The sequence below is a fragment of the Vombatus ursinus genome, unplaced genomic scaffold (assembly GCF_900497805.2).
Source record: "Vombatus ursinus unplaced genomic scaffold, bare-nosed wombat genome assembly UNPS02014818.1, whole genome shotgun sequence".
Taxonomy (NCBI): Eukaryota; Metazoa; Chordata; class Mammalia; order Diprotodontia; family Vombatidae; genus Vombatus; species Vombatus ursinus.
Window position 1 is genome coordinate 57,887,902 of NW_020954596.1, and position 26,256 is coordinate 57,914,157.

At 37.5% G+C, this 26,256-nt stretch overlaps 1 protein-coding gene across 3 annotated transcripts in view; it reads left to right on the plus strand.

The window, feature by feature from the left end:
* SPATA18 (spermatogenesis associated 18) overlaps positions 1-26,256 on the plus strand; it is a 61,603-nt gene that overhangs the window by 10,191 nt on the left and 25,156 nt on the right. For 2 of the 3 annotated variants that reach the window (XM_027836455.1, XM_027836457.1), the window contains exons 2-10: positions 10,793-10,898; positions 11,033-11,148; positions 12,034-12,152; positions 18,137-18,232; positions 19,331-19,465; positions 21,522-21,762; positions 22,547-22,705; positions 23,486-23,661; positions 25,334-25,457. In XM_027836455.1, coding sequence (XP_027692256.1) covers positions 10,793-10,898; positions 11,033-11,148; positions 12,034-12,152; positions 18,137-18,232; positions 19,331-19,465; positions 21,522-21,762; positions 22,547-22,705; positions 23,486-23,661; positions 25,334-25,457 — 1,272 coding nt within the window. The remainder of the gene's footprint in view (positions 1-10,792; positions 10,899-11,032; positions 11,149-12,033; positions 12,153-18,136; positions 18,233-19,330; positions 19,466-21,521; positions 21,763-22,546; positions 22,706-23,485; positions 23,662-25,333; positions 25,458-26,256) is intronic. The other variant, XM_027836456.1, reaches the window with a different exon arrangement.

Genomic DNA, 26,256 nt, shown 5'->3' on the forward strand with positions numbered 1-26,256 from the left:
TCAGTGAGCATCTATTTTGTTTCCAATTCTTTCTTATCACAAAAAGTGATGCTATAAATATTATGGTGTATAATGGGTATTTCTTCTTATCAATGGCTTCCTTGGGGTAAAAGCTCAGTAATTGAGTTTTTGATTTGAGGGGTGTGGACATACAAACAAAACCAATGCAGCTGAAATTAGAATAAAACTAGGAAACTGGGAAAAAATTTTTTTGCAGTAAGTTTCTCTGATAAAAGTCTGACTTCTCAAATTTATAGGGAACTAAGTCAAATTTACAAGAATAAGAGCCATTTCCCAATTGATAAATAGTTAAAGGATATAAATAGGCAGTTTTCAGAGGAAGAAATCAAAGCTGTCAATAGTTATTTGAAAAAAATGCTCTAAATCACTAATAATTAGAGAAATGAAAATTAAACCACTTCTGAGGTACCACCTTGTACTCATCAGATTGGCCAAGATGATAGAAAAAGAAAATGACAAGTGCTGGAGGAGGTGTGGGAAAATATACACTAATGCACTGTTGGTGGAGCTCTGAACTAGTCCAAACATTCTGGAGAGCAATTTGGAACTATTCCTCCAAATCATACTATGCATACCCTTTCACCCAGTAATACCGCTACCACAGAAATCAAAGAAAAATGAAAAAAATCCATGAGTACAAAAATATTTATAGCAGCTCTTTTTGTGATAACTAAGAATTGGAAACTGAGGGAATATCCATTAATTGGGGAATGGTTGAACAAGTTATGGTATATGAATATGATGGAATACTACTGTGCTGTAAGAAATGATGAAGAGGATGGTTTCCAGAAAACCTGGGAGGACCTTATGAATTGGTACAATTGCAGAACCAAGGGAACAGGTTATCCCTGATTCATGGGAAAAAACATTCTCTCCTTATCTCTGCCATTCAGAATCTTCCCTCCCTTCAGAACTCAGCTTAGGTGCCACTTCCACTGTGAAGAATTCTCTTGAATTCTCCCATCTAAAAGTGTCTTTCCTTCCCCAGGTTATCTTAGAACACTTTGTCTGGACTTTATTTCCACTGCACCCTACCTTGTTTATACATGTACATGTACATATATGTAACTAAGTATGAACATACAGCTCTCTCTCTTGCTCTCTCTATATATGTATATGTATGTGTGTGTATATCTATCTATATCTATATCTATATCTATATCTAAATATAGATATAGATACATGTCATGCTTTTTCCTTTGCTACCCACCTTAGGAGAAGGCAACAGTGCCATTTTAAAATCTTTGTATGCCAAGTGCCTATAGGGTACATTGCCTTGTAACAAAGTAATTAGTTACTCCTCAATGAATGTTTGTTGGATGAACTGAAGATATGCTTTTGAGATTAGGTGGTTGGGAGAATGGTGGTTCCATTGAGAGTGTAGGTGTCCCTCAGGGTTCTGAATTAGAGTCTCTTCTTTTTTTCCCTCTATTTTATTTCACTTGGTGCTCTCATCAGCTCCCACGGATTTAATTACCATCTCTATGAAGATGATTCTCAAATCTTCCCATCTTACCCCTGACTCTCTGCTGACCTCCAATCTTGCATCTTAACTGCCTTTCAGACATCTCTAGTTGGATACTCGATAGACATCTTAAAGTTAACATGTACAGAACAGAATTCATTATCTTCCTACTCCTACCTTCCCTATTATTGTAGAGGGCAACATTATCTCCTCAGTCCCTCAAGCTTGCAACCTAGACATCATCCTGGATTCCTCACTGTCTCTCACCCTCATAGCCAATCTCTTGTCAAAGCTTGTTGATTTCGTCTTTGCAATACCTCTTGAATAAGCCCCCTTCTCTCCTCTGGCATTGTCAGCACTTCTAGTACAAACCCTTATCACCTCACATCTAGACTATTGTATTGGCCTATTGGAGAGTCTGCCCACTCCAAACTATCCTCCATTCAGTTACTAAAGTGATTTTCCTAATGTACAGGTCCCTCAATTCAACAAACTCTAGTGGTTTCCCATTTCCTCCAGAATCAAACACAAAATGCTCTGTTTGGCATTCGAAATGCTTAATAATCACCTTCCTAGTCTTCTTACATTTTACTCCACAACACGTACTCTTTGCTCCAGTGACACAGGCTTCCTGGCTGTTCCAAAAACAGGACACTCCATCTCTTGGCTCTGGACATTTTCTTTGGCTTCCCCCCTCCTTCTTCTGCTCTGCCAACTGACCTCCCTGGCTCCCTTTAAGTCCCAACTAAAACCCAATCTTTTGCTGGAAGCCTTTTCCAAACCTTCTTAATTCCAGTAACCCCCTCTATATTTATTTTATATGTATGTGTATATATATATATACACACATATATACATATATATTTCTTGCTATATTCTTTCAAGCTATACATATAGCTTGCTTTCTGTATAGTTATTTGCATGCTATTTCCCCCACTAGATTGTAAACTCCTTGAGGGTAGGGACTTTGCTCCCCAGTGCTTAGCACAGTGCCTGGTACATAAATAAATGTCAATAAATATTCATTGATTTATTGATTGATTTAGAACAATGGTATGGAGGGACCAATCAAGGAAACAGAAAGAAGGAAGAGAATTAGGATACCATAATGTTTTGGTATCCAAGAAGGAGGGGGGAATCAACATAATTAAATATTACAGCATGGCCAGGGCAAAAGATGATCCAGAAAAGACCTTTATATTTGATACTTAAGAGATCATTGATGACTTTGGTTAAAAAGCAATTTAATTAGATTGGTATAAGTAAAAGTTACATTGCAAAGGGTTAAGGAGAGAGTGAATTGTGAGAAAACAGAGGAGGTGACTATAAGCTATTACACTGAAGAAATCAGACTGAGAGATAAAGGAAACAAAATGGTGCCTTGAAGGATTGCAGGGTTGAGAGAATACTTTTTTAAGATAGAGGGGAGATAACATTGATGCCTCATTATCATGTGGAGTTGACAGTGGTTTCTTAAAAGTTATGTCAGCAGAATTCTGTAGAACCTAGGTCTTATTAAGCCGGAAAGACCCAACAGAAAACTTTACTCTGCAAGGAAAAGGTTGGACAAGCTTGGATAGAGTACCAGGTGAGGAAATTTTGTGGTCATGGTGATGTGTAAAGCCACCTTATTAAGGTGAAGAGGACTTGTAGTCTACATTGATTGAGGGAATACCTAAACTGATGAAATCATGGATCTTTTAAATATTGAAATACTGAAGAGAAAATCTTAGTATGTTTCGGATGGGAAAGAACTAGTGGTGATGAAGAGAGAGACTAGATGAGGATCTTGGGAAGAAATAGGATTGGCTGCAGGGAGGAAACGTATTAGCTATTTTTGAAAGGAAGAAAGACACTGCTTCTTTTGAGAAATGAAGGAAGAATGCAGTGAGTGAGAATACAAAGATATTTTGAGGTGGGATAGATGGAAATATGAGTGTGCTCTAGATGGCTTTGATTATTTCTGAAAAAATAGGAAGCAAAATCATCTGTAGGAAGTGAGATAAAGATTAGAAATAGAGATGGGGGACTTGGGGAATGCAGAAGAATTCTGGAACAACTGCTGTAAGCAATTTGATAAAGAATCAAAGAGAAATTAAGAAAAGGATTGCTGAGTAGTAGACTAATAAGGAACTAATTAAAGTTAGAGAGTATAAATTTGTAGTAAATGTAGTCATCAAGGATTCATTATTTTCACAGAAGTCTGGAGAACAAAGATGGAAAGAACAGATAGTAGAGATGACTCTCTTCAAGTTTGAGGATTAAAGGCTGTCACAGTGGGCACAGAAGAAAGTAAAGGGGACAAAATTGAATGAATTCTAGTGAGTAGAATAGTGTTGATATGGACAGAAGTCAGACTTAGTATGGAGTAAAGTGAAGGCTAAATGCCTGGAATAATAAAACATTAGATGTAGAAGGAACAAACCTAGGCTCCAGTCCTCAGTTCTGCCATTAACTTACTATATGATCTTGGGTAAATTACTTAACTTTATATAACAAGTGTAACCCAACACCTTTCTCTTGGGTATCACGCTTTACGTGCTCTGTGTTGTCTTGTTCACTCAACCTTACTCTCACACTAGTAGGTTTAGGTTCCCTGTGATAGACTACTGCCATCACATTCACTGAAATTCTCTCAGGGTCATTTGGATAATCCTGTTGAGTACACTCTCTCTACTTACTTCTCTAACTCTTGAGCTCCAACTGATGAGTTTCTATTTGTACAACCAGCCACTCACAGTGTAATATACCATGCTGAAACAATCATTACATTTATACAATCTAGCCATTTACAATAAAGACATTTTTTAGATTTTAAACATAACCAATACTTAGCAATAAAAATAAGAGAAATAATGTACTTATATTTAGTCAATGCCTAAATAATAAGCTATATCATAATCTACATATAAATTTGGGCCATACTCTCTCACTAGTTATTTGGTATTTGTGGGGGAGAGTAGGTACTCATTTGCAAAAACCTGGCAAAGACATACATGAGGGAGAAAAACCTATGTGTTATGTTAACTCACAATTCAGTCCTTTCTGGAACATTTGAACATTTGTCTTTTTGTACACACTGCACTCCAGCTCTTCTCTTCTGTACTTGGACATAGTGTTTACAAACTCTTTCAAGTTACAATCACCCTTAAAAGGTTGTTTAAAAGGTGTTATTTTTTAAAATTATTAATTAATTTATTTTTAGACTTTAATATTCACTTCCAGAAGATTTTGTTCCAAATTTTCTTCCCACCTCCCCTCCCCCACCCCAATGGCATGCATTCTGAATAGCCCTTCCCTCAATCTGTTCTCTCTTTCTATCACACCCCTCCCTTCTTCCCTTCCCATTCTATTTTCCTGTAGAGTAGGATCGATTTCTATACCCCATTGCCTGTATATCTTATTTCCCAGTTGCATGTAAAAACACTTTTTAACATTCATTTTTAAAACCTTGAGTTCCAAATTCTCTTCCTCCCTCCCCACCCACCCTCACTGAGAAGGCAAGCAATTTGATATAGGTTATACATGTGTAGTCATGCAACACTCCTCTGTAATAGTCATGTTGTGAAAGAATAACTGTATTTCCCTCCATCCTATCCTATCCCCCATTTATTCTGTTCCCTCCTTTCATCCTGTCCCTCCTCAAAAGTTTTTGCTTCTGATTAACCCTTCCCCCAATCTTCCCTCCCTTCTATCACGTCCCCCCTTTTACTTTCTTTCCTCTATTTTCCTGTAGAGTAAGATAGATTTCCATACCCAACTGAATGTGTATGTTATTCCCTCCTTAAGCCAAATCTGATAAGAGTAAGATTTACTCATTCCCTCTCATTTTTTCCCTAAAATTTTTTTTTACCTCTTCTATGTGAGATAATTTACCCCATTCTACCTTTCCCTTTCTCCTTCTCCCAATACAATCCTCTCCCACCCCTTAATTTTACTTTTTAGATATAATCTCTTCATATTCAACTCACCCTGTGCCCTCTGTCTACATATTCCCTCCAACTACCCTAATACTGGGAAAGGTCTCATGAGTTACAAATATCTTTCCATGTAGAAATGTAAACAGTTCAACTTTAATAAGTCTCTTATGATTTCTCTTTCCTGTTTGCCTTTTCATGCTTCTCTTGAGTCTTGTATTTGAAAGTCAAATTTTCTATTCAGCTCTGGTCTTTTCATCAAGAATGCTTGAAAGTCATCTATTTCATTGAATATCCATTTTTTCCCCTGAAGGATTATACTCAGTTTTGCTGGGTAGGTGATTCTTGGTTTTAATTCTAGCTCCTTTGATCTCCAGAACATCATATTCCAAACCCTCCAGTCCCTTAGTGTAGAAGCTGCTAAATCTTGTGTTATCCTGATTGTGTTTCCACAATACTTGACTTGTTTCTTTCTGGCTGCTTGCAGTGTTGTCTCCTTGACCTGGAAACTCTGGAATTTGGCTATAATATTCCTAGGAGTTTTCCTCTGGGGATCTCTTTCAGGAGGTGATTGGCAGATTCTTCCAATTATTATTTTACCTTCTGGTTCTAGAATATCAGAGCAGTTTTCCTTGATAATTTCTTGAAAGATGATGTCTAGGCTCCTTTTTTGATCATGACTTTCAGGTAATTTTAAAATTATCTTTCCTGGATCTATTTTCCAGGTCAGTTGTTTTTCCAATGAGATATTTCACATTGTCTTCTATTTTTTATTTTTTGGTTTTGTTTTATAATTTCTTGAATTCTCATAGAGTCACTAGCTTCTATTTCCTTCATTCTAGTTTTTAAGGAATTATTTTCTTCAGTGAACTTTTGGACCTCCTTTTCAATTTGGTCAATTCTGCTTTTTAAGATATTCTCCTCCTCATTGGCTTTTTGGACCTCTTTTGGGTTAGTCTATTTTTTAAGGTGTTATTTTCTTCAGTTTTTTTTTTTTGGGTCTCCTTTAGCAAGCTGTTGACTTGTTTTTGATGATTTTTTTTTGTATCACTCTCATTTCTCTTCCCAATTTTTCCTCTACTTCTCTTACTTGCTTTTCAAACTCCTTTTTGAGCTCTTCCATGGTCTGAGACCAATTCATATTTTTCTTGGAGGCTTTGGATGTAGGAGTTTTGATCTTCCGGTTGTATGTTTTGATCTTTTTCACCAAAGTAAGATTCTATAGTCTGAGTTTTTTTTCCACTACCTGCTCATGTTTCCAGCCAATTACTTGACTTTTAAACTCTTTGTTAAGGTAGGGCTCTGCTTCCAGTGTGAAGGGTGTACTGTCTGAAGCTTTGGGGGTTTTGTGCAGCTCTTTTCAGAGATATTTCTAGGGACCTGTAAATTTTCAGTTCTTCCAAGGTGGTATTATCAAAGGAGAGGTGTTTACTCTTTTTCTGGCTTGTGCTCTGGTCTATGAGTGACCACAAGCACTCTTTTCTGCCTTGGAACTGTGAGGAGGATTCCCTCTCCACTGCCACCACAAGCTCTGTCATGCCACACACTCTTCCTCGCCCCAGGACCACCACCCAGGACTGTGACCCAGATCCAAGCATGAGCAAAGCAAGAGAATCCTGCACTGGCACCAGCAAAGAGATCCCTGCAATCCCCTTCTGATCAGCCACTCAATCCCCCCACTGTCTGTCAGCTGAGAGCTCTAGAAGTAACCATTGCTACTGTGGCTGCCACCCCAGGGCTGCGCTAGAGCCAGGGCTGGACTGCGCCCCTCTCTCACCCAGGTCTGGCAGACCTTTCCCACTGATCTTCTAAGTTGTCTTTGGTGTTTGTGGGTTGAGAGGTCTGGAAACCGCCACCGCTGCCCGTGATTCAGTCCCTTGAGGCCTGGGGTTTGCTGGGAGCCTGTCTTTGCCTGCATGGCCCACACTGAACTACACTTCTCTCCCAGCCTGGTGCAACAGACCTTTCCTATCAACCATCCAGGTTGTCTGGGGCTGGAAATTTGATTCATTCTGTCTTTTTGTGGGTTTTGCTGCTCTAGAATTTGTTTAGAGTAATTTTTTTATAGGTATTTGGAGGGGTTTGGGGAAGAGTTCACACAAGTTACTGCTTCTACTCCACCATCTTGGCTCCACCCCCAAAATGTTACTTCTTAATGTGAATATCAGTTGCCTTTAAGCTAGAGAATTTCAAAGTTCCTCAGGCTGGCTGTCTCTGGGCTTTACAGACTAGGCCGGCCAGTTATTCACTCACCTGGATAATGTGCTGCCCAATCAGAACAGAGCCCAAAGCAAAACAGCTCATGTTAGTAAGGCAAATCAGCCTAGCCATCTCTTCCTCTAAAACAAAGCAGATGCAGAACCTGTCTTTCCCCTTTTTTTGCTTTTCCCTCTCAGACAAGAGGGGGTGAAAAGAGGTGCCATAAACTTTTGAGAAGCTTCACCTCTCTTAAACTTTAGGTGGCAATGAAGGGCAATAACTAAAATTTCAGTCTTCATTCAGCCAATCAGAAATCACATCGCTAAATCTTTCTGTCATCTGACTGCTCTTGCAATTGGTCTCTTCAAACAGCTTCAAGAAATTGCTTTCCCAACCCCCAGCTGTTTTTTTTAACCCTCAATAGCTAGGTTCTTTACTCTTCAGATTCAGTTTCCTATCTCCAACATCTATAGCTATCAATGACTTAAATCAAAGCCTCTTGGCTCTCAGCAAATTCACCTTTTACTCAAAAGCAGAAAATTTCTCCTGCGAAATTGATAGTCACTTGAAAATCATATCTCAGTCTTCAAATATTTATAGGATTTCTCATTTTTAATGAAAAATCTTTAGTCATAAGAGTAAATATAATGTATGTAGTCTTAAGATTATATACAGATGAGCTGAGGGACCATAATGCTGTGTAGCTAAGTTCCCAACGTGGTCCTCTAACTTATTTTGTGTCTTTGTACTTCTTTTGTGTCCTGTGTACCTCTTCATCTTATAATTTCCCAATTTTCAATAAATTCAAGTAATTTTTCTCTCCCTTTGAACTTTCATATGTTCACATACAAATGAGGCATAATTGGTTGAAATCATCACTCAAATGGTTCAGAGAAATAAAGGAGAGAATAGAAAAGGGGGTGGAGTGGAAAGGCCATTGAAGTTTGGAATGAGGAGAGGCTTTTCCTCAAAGGCATACCCAACTGTACTCAGGACTAATCTGTGGAGACTTCATGAAGAATATCTGATTTCAGGAACTATTTCATCGTGACATGCCCTAGAAGGCTGGGCTTGGTGGTGGTGGTGGTAGGGTGCAGGCACTTAGTGCTTCAGGGACCGGGGGTGCTAGTGTGTCCCTCTTTATGGGGCTTGCGCTTGTTTGACTTCTTAGGAGACAGTTGTTACCTGGTTACTAGAGAAGTCTTCAAAGGAAGGAATCTTTTTCTTTGATCCTCCTCTCTCCCCAAGGATAGTGACTTAGTCCTGTGAATTTCATTGAGAACAGGAACTCAAAAGTGAGGAAACTCCCCAGTGTAGGTTGGTGTCATCTTTGGAATTTATGGTCTTAGGAAATTGCCTGGAGTACTAGAGTAGGGGGTTAAGTGAGTTGCTCAGAGTTACACAGCCAGTATGTGTCGGAAGAAGGACTTGAACCTATCTCTTCTTGGCCTTGAGGCCAGCTCTTTTCCCATTGTCCCACAACGCCTTTCGTTTCCCCAAACTATTAATTTTTTTCCTCTGGGTTCATTCTTTTTTCTTATGTGTTTTTACGTTCATCCTCCATTTGCTTCCATTTTCTTTACTCCATTACTTGCCCTTACTTCCATCTTATTTGATGCATTTTTGGAATCTTAGTTGCATGCAAGTCTCTTAAGGAAGCTTAAGCTTTTTCCTCCACACAGTTGTTTCTCCTGAGACCTTTACATCCTCTGAGGCTAGCCTCACTTATAGAGTTGTACTCCATGGGATCCTACCTAACCTTTCTCTGAACCCTTTGAAACCTGTTCTCCTGAGAGAGAAAATGAGTTTCAACTAATATCTGTATTTCCCTCATTGTTTTTAACTTTCATTTTTATCAATTCCTGGTGGCTGTTAGGCTAATTAATTTTAGAATTATGAATTAAAAAAGAGGTGGTGGTGCTAACCTTTGTAGACTCTAATACTTTAGTACTTTAATGGATCTGGGAGCTCAATGAAGTGGGATATTCCCTCCAAATGTACTTTGCAGTCTGTCTTTGCCAGTCCATCTAGTACAGCTTCATTTAAGTTCTCCCATAAACCAGACACAGATCATCCAACATGTTACTGGCTTTATTCATCTTCTTTTCTCTTCACGTTTGTGGACTACGGTGGACTACAGGCTGTCCACTAGTTGTTCTTTGCTATGTGAACAGCCCTTCTTTTTTCTCCTTTGTGCCTATGTCTGATGAGATCCTTTATATGACTTCTACATAATTTCTTGTTTGTAATGTGTTGCTCCCTGCTCTTATCTACCATGTGCTTTTCCATTGTCCTTTGGGTGATCTTTAGCTGCATTTTTCTGGAGATGGAATGGTGTAGTACTACCCATAGTCTGTGTACAGTACCATCAGTTTTGCTTCTAATCTTTCCCCCAGAGTCCCTAGTGATTCCTGTGGTTTTTTTTTTCCTTTTCCTCACAGTGATTCTTAGGTTAGAATGATCTTAAAGTAAAATACAAACCTATCTCTTTTCCTTTATTGCTTTCCCCTTGATGTTTCTCTAAGTAAATTTTTTATCTTTTTTACCTCTTATCACTATCATTTCTGACCAACCTTCTTTTTCCATCTTTTCACTCTGTTCCACATTGGGTACACAAGATAGAAGAATATACAAAGGATCTGTGATTTTGGCACATGTATGAAACTCCTGGTGTAAGAATGTGATAGGACAAATTTGCTTGTGGGATATGTCCAAAAATATATATCTCCATCTGCACTGTCCATCACATCCATCATGTCTTTAATGGAGGTGGATAGCATAGCATGCTTTATCATCGATCCTCTGAAATCATAGCTGGTCATTGCTTTGCTTGTTTTTCAAGTCTCTCAAAGAATAGCAATCTTTTTGAGAAGTTGTTGATAGAGATAAAAGTATGTCCTACTTTATACCAGCAGTATATGAAAGAATGTGAACTAGCAAAATACAGTTTGTGGAATGATTATATTTATGAAAGAATTCTCCACTTAAAAAAAAAAAAGACTTTCTGCAACATTCCATTGGCTAGGAAGCTGCCCTTGAAAGCATTTAAATAGAATTCCATTTACACACATTTATTTGGTGCACAACTTTTTCAGAAACACATTTGTTGTGTAGAATAAGTTATTTATCTGGCCTGGAATGATTTTCAGAGTGGAGGACTGTACTTATCCTTGATGGCTTGGCTTTGCAGATGAACTCATGTGATCAAAACTTGAATTGCTGCTGTGAAATAATTGAACTGAATTCCAGAATACAGGGGCAGCTCTTCACAATCCTCAGTCAAACAGCACAAGAAGGTGAGAAAGGGTTCTATCCCATGCACATACATCATCCATCTACTCTCTTTTCTTCTCTTCCCCGATTTCCAAACATATTAAAATGCATGTCCATGCCTGCAGTCTCTTATGTCTTGACTTATTTATTCTCCTAGGTGGACATTATGCTGGTGTGGAAACAATCAAATCTCGACTTCTGCCCTGGCTAGGGACTTGTTTCTCCAATTCTTCTCTAGGAAAACCCATTGACAACAACGTAAGCCTTTTGCAGGTAGTATATATTAAAAGATAACCCCCGATTTTCACCATTTTCAAACATTTATTGAGTACTTATTATCAGTTAAATGTTCTGATAGGTTCTGTCAGAGGTTAGCACAATGCTTGCTATTGTGCTTAGTAAGTGCTTGGTAAATGCTTGTTGAATTGATTGTAATACACAGCCTCCATTCTCAAGTGGATGACAGTCTATTTGGCAGACAAGACATATACAAATAGTTCTCCCAGGCCTTATACACTAAGTGCCAAATGAGTGGTTCAATGTGTTCTAGGCCTTCAGAAGCTAAGAAGTAGGGTGAATGGAGAAGGCTCCTGCACTTTTGAACAAGAAAAATAAAACTTATTGAAAATTTCCCAGCATATAAAGGCATCTTCCTTTTAGTGACTCAGGAGAGCAGTTCCATAATTATTTATTGCTAGTATAATAGTGAAAGAATGCCAATTTTTGCACAGCTATAGAACAAGGTGGGAAGAAGGTAATTTTCTTTTCTGAAGGAGAGGCAGTGTGGTTGTCAGTGTGGAAAAGAGGGCTATAATTAGTGTTTGGAAACCTGGGTTTGAATCCTGACTCTGACTACTCATTAATTATTTAACAATGGGCAAAGCTCTTAACTTCTCTGACCCTGTTTCCTTACCTACTTTATAGGGTTTTAATGAAGAAGATACTTAGTTAAGTTCTTAATGCATATTATAAAAGTGAGCTGTGATAATGGTAATGATTATGATTATTACAGCTGTGTTTTTGTGTCTGGCAAAGTAAAGCCTTAGTAACTTTTTCTAAACTGTACCAACTTTTATAAAAATATGCTGCTTTATGCATGATTTTCTGAAAATATTTAATAGGGTTTCAGACAGTTTTTGGATTTATTTTTCATTGAAGGAGTCACTTGAAAAGGACAGACAGCTACGAGAACTTTCTGCTGCTCGGGAACGGGAGATACAACAGTTAGATTCAGAATTGAATTCAACTCGTGTTCAACTCAGCATGGTTCAACAAGAGTAAGAGGAAAATAATTTATCTTTTTTAAAGGGAAAATAATTGTTTTTTCATTCAATTACATTAAAAAAATTTTGCTTTTAACCTTGAAATGAAAATTTTGCCCCATAGTTAATATGGTAATGGAAGCTTTGTAGATAAATAATAAGGTTAAGGTGTTTGGGAGATGATAACTTTGAGGTTTAGAGTCACTCAATATTTTCTTAAAATGTGATGATCCCAAACACTATAGAACACCTAGGAGGAGTATTTATTCCATTCTTCTTTCTATAGGACTTTTAGCCATCTCTGGGTAAAAGAGGGTGGGGTAAAGACTGTCTTATGAGATTCAGGAGCACTTGGGATTAAAAAATAACAAACACAACTGAAGGGTAGGGGTAAGAGATGAGGAAGGGAGTGAGAGCAAAAGGAAGAGAGAAAAGTAAGTCTTCATGATGAGTTTATGTAGCAGCTTTGGCCGATTGGAGAACCATGTGATTGAATGATGTCAAATCCTTGAAAAAAAGTCAAAATTTTAAAAAGTTTACAGTTTTTAAAAAATCATGTAAGAAAAATTATTTAGGTAGTGTCAACCGAAATTTATCAAATACTTGTAAGATATTGTGGAAAGAGGAAAAGAGAATAGTAGAGCTTAGCCTTAAAGAGTTCATAATTTAATGGCAATGAAGAGACATATATATGAAATATATAAAAATTATAATAAAATATGTATAACCCTTCCTTTCTACTACAATATTTCCATATCATTTATAATGGAATACTTTTTAACCAATTATAGTTTGTGATAAAAGAGAACATGGTACCCTGATATAAAATTTAAAAACATATATTAGAATATTACTTGAAAAGCCAAATTAGAAACATTTTACAAGAATAACTTCTCCCTTGAAAGACTGATGACTTCTGCAAAGTATGTCTGCAAGCTTGGCTCTGCTAATGAGTGAAAGGTCCACAAGGGGATTAATCAATTAATCAAGCAAGCAGGCAAACACTTATTAAACACCTATTATGAATGAGGCACTGTACTAGGTACCATAAAGCTTTGATTTAGAAAGAAGATCAGAGAGCAAAAGCCATTTTTGGAACAATGTGGAAGGGGAGAGAGGTGCACTAGAAGAAGAGAGCACAGGACTTAGTTTTAGGATCCTGGGGTTACTAGGTCTGATATCAGCATAGGGTATGGGTGGAAAAGACAATCTCTTATCCCCAGAGCAGAGTCAATTGAGATAATTTTGTTAGGAGAATTTACTTAGTCATGCCAATGAGGAGAGTAGAGAAATGGGTTGAAGCAAGAACTTTTCTCTGAGTGTGTGATATCCCTGCGACCATGTCCAGTGCTGGTCATTTCTCTTAGGGCACCTGACTCTTAAAAATTCTCAAAACGTTTTGATATCATCTACTGCTGTGGCAAGTAAAAGCCATGACTGAGGAAACAAAGGTTCAAGCTTCTGAGCATGTCAATTTATTTATTTTTATTTTTATTTTATTTTTTTGTTTTTGGGCAATTGGGATTAAGTGACTTGCCCAGGGTCACACAGCTAGTAAGTGTCAAGTGTTTGGTCTGAGGCCGGATTTGAACTCAGATCCTCCTGACTTCAGGGCCGGTGCTCTATCCATTGCATCACCTAACTGCCCCTAGCATGTCAATTTATTAAGCAATGCATGCCAATTGGATAACAAATCGGGACTAGTCACCTTCCTCAGCTTTGGCAGTGGACCCTAAATACAGAGGGAGACAGACTTTTATACATTAAAAACAATCAAATAAGATCATTTAATTAAAAGAAAAAAATTAACCAGGGTACAAAATTTAGGTAATCTGATTTCTAATTGGAGGAAAGATTAGGGACTTTCCAAGTTGATAAAATATGTGTATATGTATATATATATATACACATGCATGTATACAACTATATGTGTACATATGTATGCAAACACACACATATATATGTAAAGAGATTATAGTTAAAGTCACATTATATATCCAGCCCCAGTATTTCCCCTGAGCTTCAGTCCTGTATCATTACTTGCCTATTGCCCATTTCAAATTAGAAGTCCTAGAGACATCTCAAACTCAACATGTCCAAAACTGAACTTATGCTTCCTCCAAAACCCTCTCTTCTTCTAAATTTCCCTATTTCATTTGGATGTACCACCATCCTCACAAGTCTCCCAGGGTCATAACCCCAGCATTAGCCTCAACCCCTCCCTTTCCTTCACCTAGTCAGTTGCCATATCTTACCATATATCTACCTTCACACCATCTCTCACATTGCTCCACTCACCAGCTAATACCTTAGTTCTCAGCTCCTCAACACCTCTAGCCTAGTTTATTGAAACAGCCTTCTGATTGGTCTCCCTACCACAGGTCTCTTACCACTATGGTCCATCCTCCATATTGCTGCTAAAGTGATTCTTTCTAAGTGGAAATTTGACCATGTCACCCCCCTACTCAGTCAACTCCAGTGGTTCTCTATTGCCTCAAGGATAACATAAAATTTTTTGTTTAGTTTTAAAAATCCTTCGTAACTTGACCCTAACCTATCTTTCCATCCTCATTGGATATTATTTCCCCTTCCTTCACTCTGTGATCCACTCTGTTTTCTCTTTGCTCACATCCAGTACTTCCCCTCCTGTCTCCTGGCCTTGGCACTGGTTGTCCCCGTGCCTGGAATGTACTTCCTCCTTGCCTCTTTCTCAGAGTCCCTTTCTTCCTTCAAGATGCAGTTCAAGAATCATCTGTCTAAAATTTTTCCTGATTCCCCCAACTTGGTAGTAATGCCTTTCCTCTAAAACTACCATATGTTTGGCCACTTTATACATACATACATACATACGTGCATACATGTATAAATATTTTTTACACTTGTTTACTTTACATATTTACATGTGTACTTGTCTTCTTCCCCATTAGAATATGAGTTCCTCAGCAGTTGGGGATTATTTCATTCTCTGTACTTACGTCCCCAGTGCTTAGAAAAGTGACTTGCATATTATAGGTGTATGATAAAAACCAGGGCAGCTAAGAGGCACAGTGTATAAAGTGCTGGGCCTAGAGTCAGGAAGCTTGTCTTCATGAGTTCAAATCTGGCCTCAGACACTAAATAACTGTGTGACCCTGGACAAGTCACTTAACCCTGTTTGCCTCAGTTCCTCATCTGTAAAGTGATCAGGAGAAGGACATGGCAAATCACTTTCTTTGCCAAGAAAACCCCAAATGGGTTGGTCACAACTGAAATGATCAAACAACAACAACAAAATACTTGTCAGGGGTAGAGTTGGCATTTATTTTGCTCAGCTCTCTAATATCTTAATATCTAATATCTTAATTCAATCTTTTTTTTCTTTGAAATTAATGCTATTTATATACCACCTTCTTTTAATCTTTATTTATACCTATTATATTCTGAGCTCCATAATACTTTCTCCTTCTTAGTCTCTTCCTTTCTACTTTGGCCTCATATAGCCAGCCACAGTTGTTATCATTGGCAATTTCATTATTCATATGGAGGGTTCTTTTATGATCCTTGACTCACATTTTGTCAAATCCTTCAACAATCATGCACCTGTATCATTATTTTACTTTATTAATTCATAGGGACAGTTTGTCACACTCCTTTAGACATCACTATCACATGGAGCTGCACCATATCCTCTATGAAACATATATCTGACTATAATCTCCTGTCCTTCCACCTTTCTTACCCCCTCATTCTTCTTAAAATCTACTCTTAGACCTTTTCCTGACCTTTGATGTTTTGAATTATTCTCTATCTTTTCTCTTAGTCCTTTATCCTTTTTTCTTTTTTGCTTCTTTTCCTACCCAGTCTTAATCTAATGGTTATCCTCTTTCTATCCCTGAATCCTTTTGTGATTCCACTTTTTCTTCTCTGCCAATCCCCATTTTCCTTATTTCAAAACTAAATATTGGTTTAGGAATTTATGACACTGTGCTGCCTGTATTCATTACAAATGTATGCATTCTAACCTCAATTAGTCCTTGGGTGCTCCATGAAAACCTTCTTATTAATTTCTTATGACTTCCCTATCACATTTACTATATCAGCTATTCCAAACCCTTTCTGATCTCCTCAAACCCTGAGCTCCATTTGAATTTTCTTCTCTTTCAGAAAATTACCTTGTCTCCCACTTTACTGGAAAAGATGAAGGCTACTCAATTACCTTCTTCAACTTCCCTCCTCCATACCTCAAAAAACCCCTATATTTTTGCATATTTTCTCCTCCTTCCCTCTTGTCTTAGAGGATAAGTTAGTTACTCCTTCTCCTTACCAAATTTAACTCTTCCCTTTATGCCTCCAATTCCATCTTCTCCCATTTTCTTTAGGGTCTTGTTCCATCAATTATTTATTTTCTCTTTTTAATCTTTAATATCTTTCTCTTTACTAGCTCCTTTTTCTTTATCCACAAACTTTCTCATGTCTCTTCTTTCCTTAAAAATAGCCATGTCTCCTTAAAAAATGCTTCTTTTGACAATGTAACTCCCAATGTAACAAGCTAACATCTTTTTCTTTGTCCTGTCTTTCACTGTACGTATCTAGAAAAAGTAGTCTAGTACCCTTACTACCTTGATTTTCTTCAGCTACTCATTCCTCAACTCCTTGCAATCTGACTTCTGTTCTTAACCAGTCTATTGAAACCGCTATTCAGAAAAGTTGGCATACCAACAGCTTTGCAAATTGAATGCAGTACAAAGGAGCTATCATAAAGTTTAGTAGATCTAACATCAAAAGAGGTAACATCAAGATTAAGACTTGGCAAAAGGAGGTCAATTAGTAGGAAGGGGGAGCTAAGAAAAAGTAGCCCTAATTCCCTGTAGTTGGTATATAGGAAGAAGATTTATTCATAAGAAGCTTTTCTGCTTATAAATGCTACCCTTTTCATTTTTATTATACGCACTTTGTATTTTTCTCTTATAGTAATTCAGTACTTCAAGGATCTGTGCTATCATGTGGGTTCTGCTGTCAGTGATACAGATTGCAACCCTTCTATAATTTAGTAGATGATCTTCAAGAATTATTGTGAGTGAAAAACTCATAAACCCAAAGCCAACCTGATGATGAGTCTCTAGACTTAGCAAAGCTGGTCCTCATCTGTACTCCATCACTAGGCCCATGCTCACAGCCTTTTCAGTCTGACACAGGACCTGTCAGGACTTGGAGTCAACTAGAATAGCATTTGAAAACCCAGGGTCCTTTCTATACCATGAAAAAGATTGGAGGAATACTTTACAGGAATTTCCCCTTAAAGCACTCCGTGGAAAATCTTTGTAATTATCTGTAAGGAAGAAATGCTGCTTTTAAGGAGGAAGTAAGAGAAGGGGGGAAGTGAGGAGAGGAGAAAGATACTGTATTCTCCTCTGGTACCAGGTGGGAACAGAGAACCCAACAAACAGATGGAAGATATTGTCAGCAGACAGTGTCTTGCTGACACAAAAGAGAAGCAGCATCTACCATAAAGAGGGGTCATTATTGGAAACCAACAGGAAACAAAGAGTTTGAATGTTTAGGAAGACTAGGAAGTTACAGTAGGCATGGGTGAAGCAGAAAAGTGTTGCCATACTAGAAGATCTAGGGATTAGTAAAGTGATATGTGATGGCCGTTTTAAAGTTAGGAACAAAACTATTGGTCAGGAAATGAACAATTGAAACAATTAGAGGGGCAAGATAGAAAGAAGGATTGGACAAATATAGTCTTTATTGTGTGTGCTGTATTCTTTTCTTATTAGTATTTGGGGTAAAATGGAAGCTCAGGTATTTTCTAGCGTAGTTGTTTTTGTTTACCAAAGAATGTTAGTATGTGTTTGCACAGAAACCTACTATGATATTTTTACTATGAATACAGATGTCTATTCACAACTGGGTCTTTTTGTTTCCTGATTCAGTGACGTTTTGGGAAGAACTTGTGCTTAATTTGGAAGGTCTACCGATTTTGAAAATCTGTCCTCAGTTACTGATTTCTCTTACAGTCTGGCAGAAACTGAGATGGATCTTGAAGACACCAAGACCAAATCAGCTACAGCCCTTTTGGCTGCAGAGGATGAAATAATTCATCTAAAGAATCAGTAAGAAAAATTTGCCTCAGCTGTATTTGGTGGTGCCCTGTTGCTTAAACTTTGCCTTGCCAATTCTTGAAGTATCTATTTCTGTTCTTCATTATTCTCTGGTCTTGTGGAATAACGGTCAGTCTTACTAGCAAATAATAGATGAATAGTAACCTTTAAAAAAGTAATAATTGTTCAATCAGAGCTATAGTTTAGGTGGCTATGTGTCAAACAAAGTAGTTTTTCCCCTTTTCCTTCTATTCCTGAGCCTGAGGTATTGCAGTTTTAGCCCTCAGTAAGAAATTTAAAGAATAATTTTAAAAATCTAGACCAGTCTAGAGAAATGATGATGTGGAAACTCCCTCCAGTGATGCAGATTAGAAACTCTTTGTCATCTTTCCTCTTAGGCAGTTTCAGTCTTCCTCTTTGCCACAGGGAAGCTTTCTTTAATTGTTGTTTCATACGTTGCCTGATCTGACTTTTCTGATTGTAATGCCTAAGCAGTCCCTTTACATGTTTCCTTCTTGTATGGCTGTTCTTGAATTGTGGCAGTTATGGCTGTAAAATGACTTCTTTGAAGTTGTTCAAGGTATTTATCCAGATAAGGAAGAGCTCAGTTGAGAAATTTAAAGACCTTCAATAGTTATCAGTTCATGCCTAACAGATATAAGATTAAAATTCATTCAAGGGTAAAATCATACACTTCTTTCCTCTAGCCCCTTTTCACTGATTTTGATAAATATTCATAATAAAGTTCTGGAGGCCAGACTCTTTCACAGTGGTGTTCAGTGAAGGCTGCTCTAACCTAGAGCAGAATAGCCAAAACAATGCAATATCCTTAACTCTATATGGACTTCTAGTTGGCCTTACACTGTTCTGACGTGACATCAATCACGTAGGTGAGTATCCTCTGTAGAAAAAAAAATCCATTCATTCTGAGTTATAAATGTGGAATGGTGTTCTGATTCCTAGGTTTCCTTTCACTTCTTACCTTTTGCATTGCTCATCTGCATTTTCATAAAACTATTATTATTCAGTAGGGCTCTGGTTAGTGGAGCTACTGCTACCACTAAGCATGCATGCTATTGCTCATCGAATTTTTTTTCCTTTGTGTTTAAGACTCAAGTCTCTCCAAGCCCAGGAGGAGTCCCGCCAACATAGCTTGGCTATGGTAACTGACTATGAACGACAGCTTCGAACTCTGAAGGATGAGATTGCTGTCCTGTCTGCAGAAAAATCTGTTCTGCAGAGCAGGTCTGTGATTCAGCCTGACACATGCTTCTAAATTCTCCCATTATGGGAAATATTTCAAAATTAAATTTTAATGTTGGAGAGACAACATGGAAATATGGTAGGATCTGAAGTCAAGAGACCTACATTTCAGTTCTGGCTCTTCCATTTACTTTCTGTGTGATCTTATGCAAGTTACAATCTCTTTGAGTCCCAGGTTCTATAAAATGAGGATAATAATGCTACCTGTCTCACAGGGTTGTTGGAAGGAAAGCGCTTTGTAAATTGAAGCACTCTGTAAGTTTGGTATTATCATTATGTCAATGAAATAACTTTTTGTTACCATATTTTATTTGAATTGATGCTAAAGGAGACAAAATGGCGACTGTCTGGCTTTTGGGTAGAAGCATAAGCAAAATTATGTCTTTATAATATTATAGTATTATATAACTCAAACAACTTTTAATAAAAGGTTGTCTCTGTCTACATTCTACTAAAAGGTAGAGGAGCACCAAGATCAGTGCAGCATGCTTGCGCTAGCCGACCTATGTCCTAAGCCTTGCTGGCACCACAAGGCAGGAGGTATTAGGGAGGCCCATTGCACTACAGTGGGAAGGAGGTAAAGAGAGAAACTATGTACAGGAGTTTCTTTCCACTTGGGAAAATATATTTTATGTGTTTAGGAAGCCTAGGAAGTTAGTCACAAAGGCATGGGTGAAGAAGACAAGTGCTGCCTTGGGAATTTTATGCCAACATTGAAGCTAAAGGAATGAGTCAGAGAATTATACTTTGTAAAACTCATGACTTGAAGCCAGACTTGAAAGCCTAAACTCAGAGTGCAAGGAGGCCTTTGTCTGGTGGGTTCCCATTTCCAAAGGCCTCTGGGCAATATGGAGGGACTTTTTGTGGGGCTTAGGGACCCATTCTATAAAAGGAATGATCATTTGGCCATACTTCTTGAGAGACCCTATCCCTTCTAGATCTGAGCGATTTCTGACCCTGTCTTTGTGTTATATCTTTTCTCTTATGTTTAGAAACTTAAACAAAGTTGTTAACTCCTTGGCCTAGCATTCTTGGCTCTTGACTGTCTGTTACTAACCGGTTTTTGTAGCAGGATCAAATACAATTTCAATCCATGACCTCCACACTCCAGACAAACTCCAGACAAACAGGGTACTTACTGAACCATGAATACATCTCAGGTTTTCCTGTACCCATGCTTTTGCTCATTCCTTTTCCCTGCCTAGAACATGCTTCCTTTTCCTTTCCATTACTTCTCTCCATCTACTCCTGTTGAAATTTTCCTTACCCTTCAAGATGTAGCTTAGGTGCTACACCTACTCTACAAAGCTTGCCCCAATCTCTCCCAAACAGGAATTGAGCTTTTCCCCCAGAGAGCTCTTACAGCACCTTGTTTGCACTTCTTTAATGTACTCATTTTATTTTGTATTATAATCACTTTACATGTCTTATATTCCTTAATAATGACAATAACAACTATAATTTATATAATGCTTTAAGATTCACAAAATACTTTTCCCCACAACAACCCTGTGAAGATATGGAATACAAATATTATTATCCCCATTTTATAGATGAGTAAACTGGGACTCAGAGAGGGTAAGTGACTTTCTTACAGCCACTGGAACTCAAACCAGGTCTTCTAACTCTGAGTCCAGTGTTCCTTCCACCACTACCATGTTTTCCTGCTAAAGGCAAAGACTAGTTCTTCTTTATCTTTTTATTTCCCTCAGTGCTATGTGCCATTAAATAAGCATTTAAGAAATATTTGTTGTATTGAATTCAAGTAAAATCAAGTGAATAGGACATATTGGGGCCCAAGTAAGATAGATTTGTCTTTGGACCATCTTTATTTTTTGACAAACTCCATTCTTCTCCTGGCCCTACACACCTCAGTTGCCTCACCTCTAAAATAAGGATTTTGAACTAGATGGCCTTTAAGGTCCTTTCCATATCTAAATCTATAAGTCTATGTGTAAGGGGAGGGAGCTGGTACCCAGGGCACAATGTGCTGTTGACTAAGAGTTCTTAAATGCTTTTAATATTTCTTCTCTGACAGACTCACCAGGAGCCGGTCTCCTAGCCCTGATTCCCAACGCAGCAGGGCTTCCAGTCCCGTTCAAAAAGAGATGCCCCTGTCACCTCTAGCCAACAGACTGAGCTCTGTCTCACGCAAAGCTAATCTTCTGGCCCGTTTCAGTGATGCATATACTCAAGGCCGAATAGAGGCACAGACCTTGCTTAAGAGATACATTGATAAGATGGAAACGGTGCAGAGGATCATCTATATTGCCACAGTGGTAAGACATAAAATTACTGGGTTGTAGATGTCTTTGCTGACAGTTTGTATATAGTGTGGTATTAACTAACAGTGTTTGGAAAGGCTAGTAGATCATTAATTTATCAAAGATATTCTTTTCTTCCTTCCTTCCTTCCTTTCTTCCTTCCTTTCCTTTCATCCTTCCTTCCTTTCTTCCTACATTCTTTCTTTCTCCATGATGTATTTATGTATATTTGTACGTGTATATATATGTACACATATGTTTAATTCTGTAGACTTTTAGTTCTTTAAGAAACATGATATTTTCTAGTCCAACCCATTCATTATACAAATGAGGAAAGTGAAACCCGGAAAGATCAAATGGTTTGACCAAAGATATGCAGCTAGTTAATAGTAGAACAATATGATTTCCTAATCTTTCTTTATTAATAGTATGATTCTTGTTTGGGTTCACATCAGCTACCACTACTAAGCAAATGCTTCTATAAGCTAGATGATTTATTTCTGTCTCTCCCATAAACTATATTGCAATTATTGACAAACAATATAAACTTTAGATTACTGTCAACTGCCTTGAAATCCACTAAATCTCATAGCCTTTTCGTTGTGTACTTTTTGATTCAGGGATAGAGGCTTTGTTGAAACCCCTGAAATTTCTTCTCTTCCCCAAACTTCTTTTAAACATCTTGGTTAAGGTCAACAGGAATTCAAAAAAGTATTTTGTTTTGATTATGGTTGTTTTGTAGCCCCTGCTTTACCATCCCATTCACTAAGAAGAATATATGGCATTTTTTAATGTGCAGGAGTCTTTCCATGTAGCTAAGATGGCATTCAGACACTTCAAAATACGTGTGAGGAAGACTTTAACACCAGGTCATATTGGGATAGAATCTATTGAGGACATTGTCATGGATTACATAATTTGTCATCTTGATTTATATGACGTTCAAAGCAGCGTTAACGTAAGTGCTGGAAATTTTTAACAAGATGAATATACTCTGTTAATGATGTCATTAGCTAGAAGATAATCTATATAACCATAAATTTATCTTATTTTTAAAACACACCTCTGTTTTATTTTATTTTTTTTTTGGCTAGCCAATGGAGTTAAGTGACTTGCCCAGGGTCACACAGCTAGTAAGTGTTATGTGTCTGAGGCTGGATTTAAACTCAGGTCATCCTGAATCCAGGGCCAGTGCTCTATCCACTGCGCCACCTAGCTGCCCACATACCTCTGTTTTAGAAGAGAGAGGAAGTAAACATCTAAATTATTTGTTGCTATACTTATAACATGAATATATGTATGCATATAGTAATAGGTTTGCTAGGCATTTATTGACTTCTGCTTTCTTCTTTGGAAGTTTTATAGGATTAAATTGACCATAGTTCATATTCTTAAGATAAGTTAATGAACAAGATCTTCAGTATAGGCAAATCATGCATTTACCTAGGATGGCAAAATAAAGGTAATGGTAAGAAAAAAAGTCACTTGCCTGTATTCTTCATTTAGCACTGCATGATCTGGGCCTATCACTGTCCTTCCTTCTTTGTTCCTTGCTACAAGAGTAGGTAGTAGTTAAGGTACAATTTCCATTCTTTTTCTAAATGCATTTTCTTTTTCTCTTCACTATAGCCCACCCAAGTGGCCTATTTTTCTCATCTCTCACATATGTCAAAGTTCTAGGAAATCATAATTTCTTGCCACAAGTAAATGATGAGAATAAGGTCTTTTTTATTTTCAGGATGTGATTCGTGCCATGAATGTGAACCCCAAGATTTCTTTTCCACCTGAAGTTGAGTTTGCCATTATTAGCTGCTTCATCAAGGAGATATGCTGTATTGCTTTTGCAATGCAGACTTTGGATCCTCCCCTAGATATTGCATTTGGTGCTGATGGAGAGATTTTTAATGACTGCAAGTAAGAAAACTTAGGTGCAGAAATAGAAGCTAAAAAAGCTAAGAAATACTTCACAAATCAATTAGAGCATAGCTTCTGAGTCAATGTGGGGCTGCTCCTAACTTTGGGAAAGTGTTGTTTTGAGTAAAGAGCATTGATAAGGGGAGTCAAAAGACATAGATTGACTCTTAGGCTTGTCCTGTCTTCTTATTACTGTTATTACAGCAATAAGTATGATAATTAATGCTATTATAAACCACTTCACCTTGAATAGAGTTTTTTCCTTAATTAAATGGGATTGAATTGTTGTGGTGAAAGTATAACTCATTGGGAGATAGTGTGGATTAATGGGTATCTGATTGAAGTATGTTAGAAGAAAGGTACTGCATAAATACACAATTGTATTATTGAATATTTACTGTATCATCTAGAGCAATGATTCCCAACAATTCCAAGATTATAATTACCTATTTTAGTTTGATATTCCAGTTTCCCTTCCTAAAAATTCTCTATGATGGGCTTTTCTTTCAAATAAGTAGAAATTAAAGCTAATTTTGTCTTGAACATTTTAAAATCTGAGTTGAACATTTAAATCTTACCTCTCCAGATAAATGGGATCTCTCTAAGTTGTTACTGAACCAGAATTGTCAATCACAGTTCTAGGTCTTTGTTCAGTTTTTAGGGTTTTACTAACCCTTAATGGCTTCTCTAGCCATACATGATCAGAGCTCATGTAAGGGGAGAATAAGTACTCCTTCATGCCACATACAACTCACAGGAAAGATGGATTTCATTGTACCTATTATATCTGTTTTGTAGTTGCTGCCATTGCTACTCCTAGTTTTCAATCAATGTCTAAGTTTCAGATAATTTTTCTTTTGCTTGTTTTGCGAGGCAAAACAATGTAATCTTCTTAATATTAAAAATGCAATCTTCCTCATTCCTTTTGTATAAATCTCTCCTTAGGGAAATTTACAACCCAGAATCATCTACAAACTTCTTAGAATCATAAAATTATGGAATATTCAAATTACAAAGGGATCCCAGAGGCCATGTAGTCCAACATTTCTCCCAGGGTGGAATCCCTGACAGAGGCTTTACTGACTTTTGATTAAATACATCTAGTTGAAAGAAAGCTCCCTGACACTCAAAGTAGACCATGACACCATTAGACATATCTGCTAGTTAGAAAGTTCTTCTGTATGATGAGCACCTACCTGCTGCTTTATACCTTTCACCCACTGATCTTGGCTCAATCTACAGTAGCTAAGGAGAAGTCAGTGACTTTTATGTTATTTCCCTCAGTTTTTTTTTCTTCAAGCTAAACATACCTATTCATTTGAACTATTTCTCAATAGATATGCTTTAAAGATTGCTCACCATCCTGGTCATTCTATTGTGTACATGCTCCACTTAATTGTACCTAATAGTACATATTGCCTCACATCTGGTCCCAGAAGTACAAAACTTACTTATGTTGTTTATTTTTCCTTATCTAGCTAATTAATATAATTATTAATATAATGCTATTATATATTTTATATAATAAAGAATTAATATAATGATATTATAAGTCAGTTTAAACTAGAAGTGACTCTGGTGGTGATCCATTATGGATTCATTCCAGTTTCACATTATTCTCAGCTTATCTTTATTTACTATGATAAAATTCTCATACATGTGTTTAAAATAGGTATCGCCGCAGCTGTGACTCTGATTTCACGGCTCCCTTGGTCTTCTATCATGTGTGGCCTGCTCTGATGGAGAATGAAATTATCATTATGAAGGGAGAAGCCGTCACCAAGAGAGGGGCTTTTGTACGGTGTCATTGTGGAGTCGAAATTCATCGAATCTGTTTGCGTCACAGATTCATGGCACTTTTTGTACCCAGACGAATTATGTTCCATTGATTCCACAAAGAATTTCATAAAAACAATCATTTTAAAAGGTTTCACGTAAAGGGGAGGAAGTATGTGGTTCAATGGATAGGCTAGAAGACAACTAAGTCTGTTCTTTGGCTCTACCACCGATTCACCATGTTTTCCTGGGCAGTAAGCTTCCCCATCTATAAATGGGAGAAGTAATATACCTTCACCCTCTCAGGAATATTGCGAGATTATATAGGCAAAGTCCTTTGACCCATGCTGTAATGGAGACCCTGTGTAGTCCTATTCATTTTTAAATTATCAATTAATCTTAAGGATTTTGCCCAAATCTTTATATCACTTAATTCCAAGAAATCATGAATCTGATCATATTTCCCCCTCCTTTTTAGTGAGGAGGTGAGGGCATGAGAATTGAAGCTAATGTAACTCATGGATTCATTGCCTCCTGTGCACAAGCATTCTGTTCTGTGCATGATTTTCGCACTTGGTCACCAAAATGGGGTTTGATTGGGAGAACCTTGATGGGTTTCATTGGCGGTTGTGAGTGTGTGGATATTCTGTATAATGTCCATCATATAGTTTGTATCACTGTGCTTCCTGGAAAGCATTGTCAGTTTTGTGGTGGAGAGTAAATTTCTCCTAGTCATTACATAAGAGCACAGAAGATAGCCTCTGTTTCTATTTTCTTTGAATTGGTAGATGGGGAGGGTAATGACCACAAGGGGATATC